Here is a 12,787-nt window from a genome sequence, read left to right on the forward strand (position 1 = left end):
AAGTAGCGATATTGTTAAATTCAATTATAGTCGATCTTGCAGACTATCCAGCCTCTGATCCAAGTAAAGTAATGTCCAAAGACGGGGAATATCCAAGCAAAAATAGTCAACGCCGTACCGTTGCGGCAAATCCAGATCCAAATCCAAGCACAAAGGTATCAAAGACATGACGTCAAAAAGTCCAACCCACCACATCACTAATGAGCCGTCGAGCTCTCTCCTCCCCCATGATGCCCCGGCTTCAGCATCCTCTTCAAACTACTCGGGTCCTCCAACGCATCAAGCGCCTTCTGCGTCGTACTCTTGACCGGCTCACCATCATACCCAGCCTCGTCCATGTGCTCCAGCGCGCTCTCGTTGGAGCTGAGCGAGCTCGAGCTGGGACTCCGCGCCACCATGTTGATCATCTTGCCCTCCTTCTTCTTGGCCTCGACCTGCTCCTTCTTGAGCTTTTGCAGCTTCTCGTCCTCGCAGTGCATCACCACGATGCCCAACCCCGGGAAGTTGGCCTCGAAGAACTCTTTGAGTTTCGGCAGGATCGACTTGTCTGGTCGGTAGGTGCCCGAGTCGTTGTCGATGTAGAGCTGGTAATACGAGGGATTATGCGGCGGGTGCTCGTTCGGCGGGCCGTTGGGCAGCTCGTCGCTAGGGTGCGTTCGTTCAGGCGGATCCGCCTCCTCCGACGCGTCGGGCTTCTCGAGCCGCCGGATGAAGAACTCGCCCGAGCAGGCAATGTATGTCTCGACGTCGCTGTGCATGGTATGCTTGCTAAGCATGTCGATGCTGAACTCCTTACCCGTCTCCGTAAACCGGAACATGCCGTCGAGCGTCAACACGTAGGTGAAGATGCGCCCGCCCTGGTCAAAGTGCACGAGCTTGAGGAACTGAAGCGCGGCCTCCTCGGAGCGGGCCTTGAAGACGCCGTACTCTGTCGAGCTGTCGAAATTGTAGACGCGGCTGTGCTGCTTGTGCAGGGCCTTGTTGAGAATGCGGCCGCGCAGGCCGCTCTTTGCGAACATGAGGCCAATCATGGGGCGGAACTCGACGTAGCGGTGGTAGAGCTCGGGAGGGACGGGTCCTGAGAGCTGCATCTCGTTTGATTGGAAGCTGTGATGGCAGTGTTAATAGGTTGTGTTTTGGTGAGATGCTCTCAGAAAGACTTACTCGTATTTCTGGGTCTTGTTGTCCTTTTCCTTGTTTTCTGGTTCGTCAAACAAGTCGGACCGGCCATCATTCTCCTCATCTCGGTTGACCTTGATACCAGTAAGACGCCCAATCATTGGACTAAAGTGCTTAAAGTAGGTGGTGGGCCCAAGGGTGCACATCTGCGCATGTGGCGGATCAGACTGTCCGAGGAGCTCCATACTAATCCACAGCCTGGGGGACATGTCGACGCGCGGATCAAAGTGGCTGGTGATGGCCTTGACAAAGTAAGCCCGCTTGCTGCCCATGCGCTTCTTGGCCGTGAACTCCTGGCCGGGGCGCGGGTACCCCTTCCAGTCCGGACCGACGTGCGGGACCCTGACGGTGACGTTGCCGAGACGATCGTCGTGGTCGGGCCAGTCCTCGTCGTAGAGGCGGCATTTGAGGATGAAGCCGTCGGCAGGGACGTTGGCCACCACCCACTCGGTATCCCAGACGGGCTCCGTCGTCTTCCGGATGGTCTGGGTACGTAGGGTGAGGTCCGGGTCCTCCTTGTGGCGCTTCGGGACGGCGGCGCGGAGGGTGACGTGGATAAAAGGGTCGGAGGACTGGGTGCCAATGTCGGCGGCGGGGAGGTTGGTCGCCTTGTGGAAGATGAATCGCACGGTGTAGCCCGGGGGCGCGTCGGGTAAGGGTGTCGGATCGAAGCCGCCAGAGGGCTTGGTCTTGTCCTTGACCTTTTCTTTACCCTCGGAGTAGAGGCCCTTGAGATCGCTAGAGTGGTGATGGGGCTTCTCGTTGGGCGGCTTGTGACCGTTAGCATCCGGGTTCTGTACGCCCTCGATCTTGTTCTCGAGGGCAGCTCCCTCGCCGTGCTTGGGCTCATGCTCGTTGGTTGGCGGCCCACCGTTTGTTGTTGATGGGACTGTGCCATCATTAATCTGCTGGTTGGCGGTGGTGGCGGCGGCGGCGGCGGGCGCGCCGTTGGGCGAAGGTGACGAGTGCCCGTTCAGGTCCGGCGCATCGTGGGTAGTAGCATTGCCGTTGAGGGCCGCCGGGGCGTGAGTTGTGCCATTGGGTGCGTGGCCGTTTGTCGTGGGACCGTCGGCTGCGGTGCCATTCACCGTGTGACCGTTGAGGTTCTCAATCGGCTCAGAGGTTGCTGTTGTTGTCGAAGGCTGAGCGGCGCCGAAATCTGTTGGTGGCGCCGAGGTTGCGGCGGCAGAGGTGGACGGGTCGGCGGAATGTGGGTGGCCGTTGGGCCTTTGTTCGTCGGCGGCCGACATGGTGAGGACGATGATTATAGTGCGCGATGAAAATAAGAAATATTGCGATTGGAATTACGGAAGGATATCTGCGATCGCGACACAGACAGCGACAGCGACAGAGATGGTGGCTTGAAATGCGCCCGTCGGGGGAGGCCGGAGGAGGCGTTGGGAACCCCGGCAAGTGTTGGCTTGCGGAAGAGACAAGTCCCTGTGTCTCTCGTGTATCTCTCTTTAATCTGGACAGATGCTGTAAGGCGCAGATGGAGCGAACAGAATAGCGCCAGATCCTGTCAGAAAAACCCTGCAGCGCCGCGGTGGCCGTTGCCAAGACCCGAGAGTGTCGATCACTCCAACTCGTGGAGGGGCAGCGCGCTGCGGTGTCTCTCTTCAGTGCGAGTGCGAGCTCTCAGTCACTTTCTCTCAAAGCTGGGCTGAGCTTCACTTTCACCGAGATGAGCTTGAGCTTCGACCGGGAACTGAGTTTGGGTTTTGGAGAGCTGTGTCCAATAATGTCTGCTGGCGGATCACCAAAAGCTTGGCATGGGGTCCGTGGTGTCCGCTTGCAAACGAAACGAAGCTTTGGCGGCGGGCGGGAGGAACGTTGGTTTGTTGAAGAAGATACGCTGGCCGAGGTGACAAGGGGATTCGAGGTACTAGGTAAGGTAGATGGCGCTTATTCGTCTGTTGTGTCTGAGGCCAAGGGGTATCCAAAAGGCGAGCAATCAAGAACAAGATATGACGATGACAGAGAGAGAGAGTTGTTTGGAGGAAGGAAAAAGAGAAAAGAAGCTTTGAAATGGGAGGTAACCGGATGGAGCGAGAAGGAAGAGAAAGACTCAGACCAGGCCAGACCGGATCAGACAGACAAGACCAGACAGACAAGACGATGCGAGGGGCTGGGGGGGTAACAGAGACGGGGTCCGAGGGAAATCACAGGCCGCAATTCAAACCATCAAATTGCTCTCTTTTGGGTTAGACGTGATCCTTGACTCTTGAGCTACTGTGTGTAGGCATATTACGAATAGAGACTAGGACTCTTTTGCCAAAACAAGGGACCCTGCTGCACCCTGGCCACATCCTCGGCCTCTGTTCCCCCTGTATGTATAGATAGATCATCATTAGAGGAAAAGAGAGAGAGAGAAACCGAGCCAACATCTCAGCATCACACAATACTGAAGAATAAGATACCTACGGAACCCATAGAACCCATAGACGCAACAAGATCAACAAAGCGTCGCAAGCAACATGCAACTCGCGCCTGCGCCTGACGTCATGCCCCCCCTCCAAGATTTGGCGTCGAGGGTGCGGCTAGAAGATGCCGAAGCCGGGGTCATGCTGCCCAGCTGAGCCAATTGCCATCCTAATGTCGAGCCCCCATTCCGGCCATCAGCAAGCAGTCCACCATAAGTTCCTTGAGCCCTGAGCCTTGAGCCTTGAGACCATGAGGTAAAGTACAGTAAGCTCTCATGCGCCATAGCCGGCCAAGTCCGGGATGCTGCCGCCAGCACTCGCAGCGTTTCACCATCACGAGCCTTTTCCAACTTTGCCTTTCTTCCTTTCGTATTACCCTACAGTAAACTTGGTAAACATTGTGCCGCTCCCCTTGCATAGTAGGTACTGCAGTTGCCAGTGGGCGCCCACCGGGACCACCAGTACGTAACAAGACCAGCATCTGCGCAAATCTTATGTGGAGAGATGATGGCAATAACCAAGATAAGGTGGACAAGCGTGACACAAGGTCTCACCAGCTTGCCGACCACCCGGCTTCCCGTCTCTTTTTTTCTTTCTTTTTTTTTGTCTTTTTTTCTGAGCGCTGCCAAGGTTAAGGTCGGACTACTTGATTACCTTAGCTGATCTGCCGCCTGGGGCCCTGCACTGCATTCCCGTCTCCGGCACACTCCGTTCCGATTGTCTCGGCGCTGCTCCACTGAAACTCGGCCAGGCCAACCCGCTCCGCTCCGGCGTCTTGTTTACGGCGACTCACATAGTATGAATGCTGATTGAGACGTCTGCCGAAGTTGAGGAATACCAAAGGAAAATTTCTGTTATTGATCTTTCAATGTCCAATTCTGTATTGTCAATTCTCGAGATCACATGGTTAGATGTTCCAACACATCCATCCCAAGTCAAAATAGTCAACTTCAAGTTGAATGGTGCATACCGTACTTGCCTGTTTATTCTCTTTCGCCTGAATAGAATATCGGAGCCTCAGGGCCACAAAAGCGTCTCAAACTTGCTCTAATACGTCTGAAGTCATCAGAGCAATAAAGGAGATGCCCATTTCATCTCCGAGTCTATCCAAGACACCATTCCTTTCTAGCCCAAACTCGAACTTTCGAGCTCATATCCACTGTTCCCAAATGTGATGTGCCCTGACCTCTTTCAATTCTATTCCCTAGAGAGAACTTAATCATTCGATTCCTGCTTAGGTGAAGGAAATCTAGATCTTGCCCCATTTCACTATCACTCTCGAACAACCTTCTTTACAAGTTCTTGCGCCCACTATTCTGGCCCTACCCCGAGATCTTCCCCCTACTAGTTGAACAACTCACTGAGAGGGAAGTAATAATGATAGTTCTCACCAATGCGAATAACTTCGCAACTAAATTCGAAATCATTTACCCAGATCAATTCCTGTCTACCGGTTCAGCCCTTCCCGGCGCCGGGCCCCACGGTGTCATGGATGAACTTCCGGGAGATCAAAATTTCCATCTTTCATCTGGACCCCGTCCTGTCATCCATCTAGCGCTGCCTGGCGATCACCTCTTCCAGCTGCCACTCTTTGAGACCACTCTTCTCACCTGGACCTTGTCCTGTCTCAAAGTCATGCCTCACTGTTATATTCACTGCCTAGTAACAGCTGGTGAGAGCTCATTCCCTCATCAGGACCCTTCTGCCCGCCTAGCGCTCGCCTTGGATCATGATCCATGATAATCTTCACTCCCTTATGGTGCCTAGCAACAGCCTTTGAACGCTCCCGCCATTAGAGATGACTTCACCCACTTACTACTCGCCCTGCACCTTGTCTCCATCTGTTGTTCACTACCTGCCTGCTCATCCTCATCACAGCCACTTCATCTATACCAGGTACCATGACGCTCCCTATATACTTGAGACGGATAAAATTCCCTTTCCTCCAGTCAAGTCCTCCAGTTACGATTGCCCCACTATAGCCTGTCAAAGCTCCCTTTCTCATCAATAGATGTTCACGATAGCTGTCTAGTCCTCACTCTTGCCCAAGATGTTTTTTTACTGCCTCGCAGTCACCAGTGGAATGATCTCCTGCTGGCATGGGAACGGGTCTTCCTGCACCAAATCAGTCCTTCAAAGCGGCCTCAGGATCAGCTCTGTCAGTCTTGTACCTTGCTCTCGCTTTATACCGTACCTGATGCTGTCACTCACTGCCTGGCAATAGTCCCGCGTAAGTCCCGCTCTTTGAGACTACCCCCCCTCGCTCGGTCCTCTCCCTGTAAGGCTATGCGGTGTCCAGTGATTTTATTCACTACCTAGCAATATCCTTCAAATGTCCTCGCTCTTTAAGAACATTCCAACGACGTAGCTCTCGCCCTCCACGCCCTCCCAACTCTCTTCCTATCTCTTATGCTCCCTTTCTAATGCTACTTTTCTTGTACTGCCTCTACCTTACTGAAGTCTTCTCTTGCTATCTCTCTCGTCCTGTCTCTCGTATGCTATCTCTCTTGTGCTGTCTGTCTTATCCTATTACCCTCTTCTAACCCCCCTCGTACTGCTTTTCTCGTACTAGCTCTTTTACATCGTCTCTCTTTTTTTTTTCTTTTTTTTCTCTCTCATGCTATCTCCGTTTTTTATACTATTTCTATATCCCATACTACCTCTCTCTCTTATATTATCCTTTTACTTTTACTACCTCTCTCTTATACTATCTCTTTCTCTCTTACTACCTCTCTTTTATACTATCCCTTTCTTAAGTACTATCTATCTCTAAGGCGCTGTTTCCCTCTTAGGTACTGTCTCTCTTATCCGTACTACCTCTCTCTCCTGTGCTGCCTCTATCTCCCGTGCTGCCTCTCTGTTTCTCGTGCTGCCTCTCTCTCCTGTGCCGTCCCTCTCTTGTGCTGTCCCTCTCTTGTCCTGTCTCTCCTTTAGGTACTACCTCTCTCTCTTGTGCCGTTCCTCTCTTGTGCTATCCCTCTCTTGTCCTGTCTCTCCTTTAGGCGCTGCCTCTCTCTCTTGTGCTATCACTCCTTTAGGTGCTGCCTCTCTCGTCCTATCCCTCTTTCCTTCCTAGCTCCCGCCCCTTTAGATCTCGCCCTATCCCGTAGCCCATGATATTATCCACGACGAATACGGCGAGAGCTAGGCGGGGCCAGCGGTAATAAAGGGCTTTCTTTCCCTTTTAGCCTTGTTAATAAAACCTCTCCTTCACATCCCTATTAAGAAGTCCATTCAAGATGGACCAGCAGTACTACGAAGGTGAGTCTGCCAACCTTTCTTCCATTCTAGTCTTTCTGGACCCTTCGAGGTTTTATTGAGGGCATTGGGCCCTGATTCACTGCCTCTGATGCCTCGTCCTTGATCGCGGAATAAAAGGAGTCCTCTTTGCCCTCCTCGCAGCTCGATTCTTGACCAACAGACACCGGGCTCGCGGCCCCGAGGCCATGGCAGATAGGCCTTCCGTCATTTTGAGGCGCAAGAAATAATGCTGACCATGTATGATAGAGGAGCGCAAGCGCCTGGAGTACTACTGGGCAGACAGAGACAGAATGGCTGGTACAGATCAGTACGTCCCGTAAGTTCACCCCGTGAATCGCTCAAACACATCATTTTTCTAACCTAAGAAACACAGGCCCGAGAAAGCTTATCCCGTTGAAGTTCTGGCGGACCACAACGACATCGATGATCCCTGTCTTCACGACAATTATTACGATGCTGCTCAAGGTAGCCAAGAGAATCCGTTCTACATCGAGCCCCTAGGCCAGAACGTCGTGCTTCCCCAGCAAGTCAACAACGCCTTCGAGGGACCGTTCTCTCAGCAGGGCCAGAATGACGCCATTCAAGCCGAGCACTATCCTCCCATCGACCCCGAGCTCGAGAACCAGGCCATCATTGCCGCTCAGGCGGCCGGACACCCTCTCAGCGAGCCTCACACTGCTCTCGCGGGCGATTCCGCGCATCCGAACTTTAGCGACCCTCTTCCCGATTACATCTATGACTTTCAGGCTAGCGCTATGAACATGCAGCCAGGTCACGCCGGCCAGATCGACAACTTGCTCCAGGATGGCTTCAACCTCCCGTACCCTGACTTGGGCCTGGTCCCTGCACCTCCCGCCGGCTTTGGCGATCCCGCGATGTTCGTTCAAGAGCACGAGCAATGGCAGCATTATAACAACCAGGGATACGAGCGGTATGGGCAGCAAATGGTCGACATGCAGGCGCAGGAGATGCCTTTCCAGCACGTGCAACTCCAGTACCACCAAGATCAGCACAATGAGGACCAAGAGCATCAGGAGATGCCTAACCAGCCGTACTCGCAGAACGATGGATATCATATTCATGGACAGGGCCATCACGACCAAGATCTTCCCCAGCAGCATGATCACCACGTCTACCAGGACCCCGCGTTCAATCAGCCGCAGCAGGAGCAGCACCATCATGATCACAACGGAGGTGCCCAGATCCAGCAAGACGACGCCCAGAACGCCGCCGCCGCTCCCAACCCGCTCGCACAGAACAATAACCCTCAACCCGCCGCCAACGTCCAAGCTCCTCGGGGCAGACATGGAAGACGGTCGCATACCAGAACCATCCCGGGTTCCCAGTTCAACGACGGAACGCCCGACCCCAACCCCGACTACTATGGCCTGGAAAAGGTCTCTCCGAGACCCCCTTGCCGGGAGCTCCCGAGAATGGTGAATGGCGTCCAGAAGGTCGTAATCAAGTGTAACCGATGCGAGAAAATTCTTTCCCGCAAAGATGAGATGCGGTGGCATCTCCGCCGCGACCATTATGGAAAAGAATACCGCGAAGAGGGGTTCCATATCGAGAAGGGCCGCCAGCAGGCCCTTCTCGATTGCCCCAAGTAATTGTCATCAGGGTGGAAGAACTTGGGGTTGGTTCAGGAATTGGTTTGGTAGTTGAAATAAAGAAGTGTTGACTGAGAACTTAATAAACTTGATGTGATTTCTCGTAGACCCTCGTCAGTAGATTTAACGTTACGATTCGTCAGAGAATAAACAAAGCGTGACCGAGCGATCACAGAGGAGAGCAAAGGGGGTTCTAGTACTCCCTCAAAGACATTGTACTACGCAATCGACGCCCGGAGATCCTCTCGCTGAAGGGCGAAACGCGGTGGCATCTCCGCCGCACTCTTTACGGCGAGAAAGGGTGCCACATCGACAAGGAGCGCCAAAAGGCCCTTCTTGATTGCCCTTATAAAGGCAAAATGATCTGGGGTACTCGGTTATGATGAGTACGATGAGAAAGACGAGTAGGACATAAGAGTGAGCAGGCTCTAACGACTTGTTCCATTGTCCAGGAGATAGTGGCAAACTGACGCACGTCGAGATCACGCTCTTCTGCTTTGCCCCAGCGATGGTGAGTACTTGTCTCTTGGGCAAAGTGGTCTGGAGTACTTGAATGAGCTTGATAGTTGATGAATGAGTCTTGCTTAAGATCTCAACAAACTTAACCACTTGAGGTACGGACCGTACGGTAGACGCTGTGGAAGAGATGATGATCTAAGTGAGAACAAAGCATCAAATACACGAAGCTGGACCGAAGGCCCTAAGTGAGAAAGAGAAGCAAGTGATTGATGACTTCAAGCTGTAGATGCTCTCCCTTAGGGCTGAACTCCACATCATGGACTAAGACCAACTCTACCTACTTCATGGATGCCATAGGAAAAGTTACCCTGAGCAGGACTTACTGGAATGTCTAGAGAATAAATCATGATGGCAAACGTAAGCAAAAGGTAGTTAGAGAAGCCAGAGAAATGGAAGGTCAGTCAATTGCATCAACCAAGATACTTCAATCTAAAAAAGATCCGAATAGTAATATCATACATACTTACTTTGAGTGTCCGTCAACCTCGGAAGCACATTCTACGTGAAGATTTGACAACGAATAGGCAAAGCGAGACTGAGAGATCATAGAGAAGAAACGAAGTTGAGGAAACGGGTGATGAAGACTGTAAGTTAGGTGATCTAGAAGGTCTACTTGCACAGAAACATCATCGAGTGTAATCGGTGCGATAAACTCCTCTCGCAAAAGAATGAGATGCGGTGGCACCTCTGCTTGTCACATTACGAGCAGAATGAGAACCGGGCAGTATTTAAATACCCAGGTAGAGAATGCCGTAGAAAAAAGGCTCACGAACAAATCCTGCTAGCATTGAGGGATTGCGAAGCTTAGCTAAAGGGGGACAAACTCCAGATGAGTCGATAGACTCAGGACAGACCAAGCAGTTACGGGCTATAACAGCAATGGGACTTCTGACGGTGCTGATCTGATGCTTTTTTGGCATGCAAGACTCGTCTCTAGCATGTGTAGAACCGGAGGATAGCTTCCAGTTCAGCTTATGTTTCCTGCACATCTCGTCTCCCTCGGGATTAAATGCTGAGAGAGACCAAAGAAGACATCAAGCCTGAGATCAGAACGTTGGAGGGTCTACCTCTGCTTTGCACTTGCCCGAGATATTCAGACAAACGTCAGATTCTTATTCTTAAAGGGAATCAAAGCTAGAATGACAGCATGGTGATAGTACGACGTCCGATCAATGACACCATCAGTCAACATGCCAACAGACCCCTTGCTCTGCTTATTATTCGTCTGCCCAAAGATCAAATCATCCGCATGTCCCAACTCCATACCCTGGCGCAGGTACGCAGCACTCTCCTCGGGGAGGTAATACGCGCCGGTCCTTGCCTTGCCCACCCGTCCGTCGCTGCTGATGACGACGATCCAGGCAAAGTTCATAATGGGGGCGTTCTGGTCGGCCGGCATGTCGATGCCGCCTTCGAGGCCGATCCAGTAGTCCGCGTCCTTTTCGGCTTCCTGGGCGTTGCGGGCCCGGTTCAGAGCCCCGCGGAGGGTCTCTTCATCGGAGAGGGGCTGGTCTGGGACGCCGGAGGGGACGCTGATGCCGCGGACGGTGTAGGTTGCGTCTGGAAGGGCGGATTCGAAACCGAGTTTTGCTGCTTGGACTTTGACTGGGTTTTTGGAGGCGACGATGATGGAGATGGGAGATGCCATGTTTGCGGTGGTATTTGGTGTTGTGATAGGGAATGACGCTGGCTGAGATGCTTGAGTTTTGCGGTCACAATGAGAGCCTGGAATGATTGGGGTATTTTGGTATTGAATCAACTGAAAAGTGAGGTTGCTATTGAATTTGCCATGAGATTTCTAGAGTTGAGGCGGAGAAAATGAGTCATCCGGGGAATACTTGGTGGAGCGAATGCTGTGGTTAGTACTCCGTAGATAGCTGCATTTTCACGAGGCTAAAGTGGGTGGATTTTGTCACTTTGAACGTCCAGTTGCAGCTTGCTGGAGACGCAAGTTGGAGACGGCGGACGGGAAGGTCGCAGGCACCCCTGGCCGCTGCCCGTCGTTAGGGGAGTGGAGTGGGCCCGAATCAAAGTTAAGGGGTAGCACGCTGCACGGGCCAGGGATTCCACAAGGCTGGGCCGATTCAATCAGCGACCGTCAGCGACCATGACCCCGAACGTTGGTAGCATTAGATAAGCAATCTTGGAGGGAGCTGGAGGGGAACCTGACCTGAACCTGAGGAGAAAGACAGACAGATGGGATTTTGAGGGGCCATTTGGAGCATTTGGGGGGCATCCATGGAATCTCACCACTGCGGCGGACTGCGCCAGGGGCCATGCGACAGGTGGCACTACGCCCAAAGTACGGCGACGGGATTGGTGGTAGCAAAATAGCCTTGTCTGACGACCCCTGCACCGTGGGCCGACCAAATATCCCCTTGGCTTCTTGAAAGTCTGAAAGATGAACCACCCCCTGGTCGAACCTATCGTCCCTCGCCGAGTCTCCCCTCCTCGTCGGTGATTATTTGGGGAGGGTTTCTTTCTGTTCCTGGTAAGCTCAGATAACCTAACCAAAAAGCTGCCAGAACGACGTGATTTCCGTCCGAGGTTTCGCATCCTCCTTTTGGCGGGAGATTCTTTCTTCTCTTCAATCCTTTCCTCACCACATAGCGTAACCTCTTTTGTCATCTTCTACCGTATTACCTACCTCTGCGCATATCTTGACTTTCGCAAACTCGCCCTCAAAGAGTCAAGCGACAGCCAATCGCCCACCATGGCGCGGAGACAACACCTCACGCTCATGGTCCTCCTGGCCGTCGTCGCCTTCTTTAGCGTCTCGTACCTCTTCTCAAGCGGCACCAGCGAACCTTCATCGCCCGCGCCCCCAGCCGCCGCCGTACCCCTCAAGGGCGACTCCGTATCATCGAGCGGCGACACCCCCGATCTTGGCCACATCTCGAGCAGCATCCTGTCCGGCGAATCCATCGCGCCCAAGTTGGAGAATGCGACGGCAAAGTAAGCCTCCCGCCCTCTTGCATGAGAAGCATACCCACCTCCCGGGCCGTTCCCTCGGGTCTTCTTGGTCCTCAAGGTTGTACTAACACACTCTCCTCCCGTAGAGCCGAGCTCGGCCGCGCCTCGTGGAAGCTCTTCCACACCATGATGGCCCGCTTCCCCGAGAAGCCCACCCCCGACGACAGCCTCGCCCTCAAGACGTACATCCAGCTCTTTGCCCGCCTCTACCCGTGCGGAGACTGCGCCTCCCACTTCCGCAAGCTGCTGGCAAAATACCCGCCCCAGACAAGCAGCCGTAACGCTGCCGCGGGCTGGGCCTGCTTCGTACACAACGAGGTCAACACCCGGCTGAAGAAGGAGCTGTTTGACTGTAACAAGATTGGCGACTTTTATGACTGTGGCTGCGGTGATGAGGACAAGAAGAAGACGGAGGGCGGTGGTGATAAGCCCAGCGCTGAGCTGGCCAAGGACGGGTGAGTTGCATTGCTTGTGGCAGCGTCTTACGACTACGACTGAGCTTTGCTTGCTGACACTTTGACAGTCTGACCAAGGGAGGTTAAGGTGCTGATTGATTGACATGTTTTGGATATCCGAGGCGCATGATTGTTGTACCATATCTATAAGAATACCTGTATAAAGAAGCATTTGTCTGGGCCGGTGTTGTAAATGACCACCGGATCCAGCGGACCATGTTAATTCGAACGTTTAGACACATTTTCTTTGATCGATGTAGGAACGGGAATCTTCTATATTGGGTTCAAATTTCACATTCCAGTATCGATGATATCTCCATCTGAGAAGCTCTCGTTCTTACGTGGGGCCCTCTGGCATAGCTGTCAA

The 12,787-nt window shown here is 53.0% G+C and overlaps 4 protein-coding genes across 4 annotated transcripts; 2 read left to right on the forward strand and 2 right to left on the reverse strand.

Moving 5' to 3' along the window:
* Positions 1 to 197: 197 nt before the first annotated feature.
* Positions 198 to 2,429, reverse strand: N0V96_004574 (uncharacterized protein; the record flags this gene model as incomplete). The annotated part of the gene is made up of 2 exons (XM_053188639.2): positions 198 to 1,107; positions 1,165 to 2,429. The coding sequence occupies 2 exons, from the start codon at positions 2,427 to 2,429 to the stop codon at positions 198 to 200; spliced, it is 2,175 nt and encodes a 724-aa protein (XP_053054601.2).
* A 4,412-nt stretch (positions 2,430 to 6,841) lies between these two features.
* Positions 6,842 to 8,473, forward strand: N0V96_004575 (uncharacterized protein; the record flags this gene model as incomplete). The annotated part of the gene is made up of 3 exons (XM_053188640.2): positions 6,842 to 6,863; positions 7,110 to 7,179; positions 7,237 to 8,473. 3 exons carry the CDS (start codon positions 6,842 to 6,844, stop codon positions 8,471 to 8,473), a joined length of 1,329 nt encoding a protein of 442 aa, XP_053054602.2.
* Positions 8,474 to 10,085: 1,612 nt separating this feature from the next.
* N0V96_004576 (uncharacterized protein) lies at positions 10,086 to 10,640 on the reverse strand (the record flags this gene model as incomplete). The annotated part of the gene is made up of 1 exon (XM_053188641.1): positions 10,086 to 10,640. One exon carries the CDS (start codon positions 10,638 to 10,640, stop codon positions 10,086 to 10,088), a length of 555 nt encoding a protein of 184 aa, XP_053054603.1.
* A 1,065-nt stretch (positions 10,641 to 11,705) lies between these two features.
* N0V96_004577 (uncharacterized protein) lies at positions 11,706 to 12,424 on the forward strand (the record flags this gene model as incomplete). The annotated part of the gene is made up of 2 exons (XM_053188642.2): positions 11,706 to 11,947; positions 12,052 to 12,424. The coding sequence occupies 2 exons, from the start codon at positions 11,706 to 11,708 to the stop codon at positions 12,422 to 12,424; spliced, it is 615 nt and encodes a 204-aa protein (XP_053054604.2).
* Between the last annotated feature and the right edge of the window lie 363 nt (positions 12,425 to 12,787).

This window comes from Colletotrichum fioriniae, assembly GCF_027942845.1.
Source record: "Colletotrichum fioriniae strain IMI 355084 chromosome Unknown scaffold_4, whole genome shotgun sequence".
NCBI lineage: Eukaryota > Fungi > Ascomycota > Sordariomycetes > Glomerellales > Glomerellaceae > Colletotrichum > Colletotrichum fioriniae.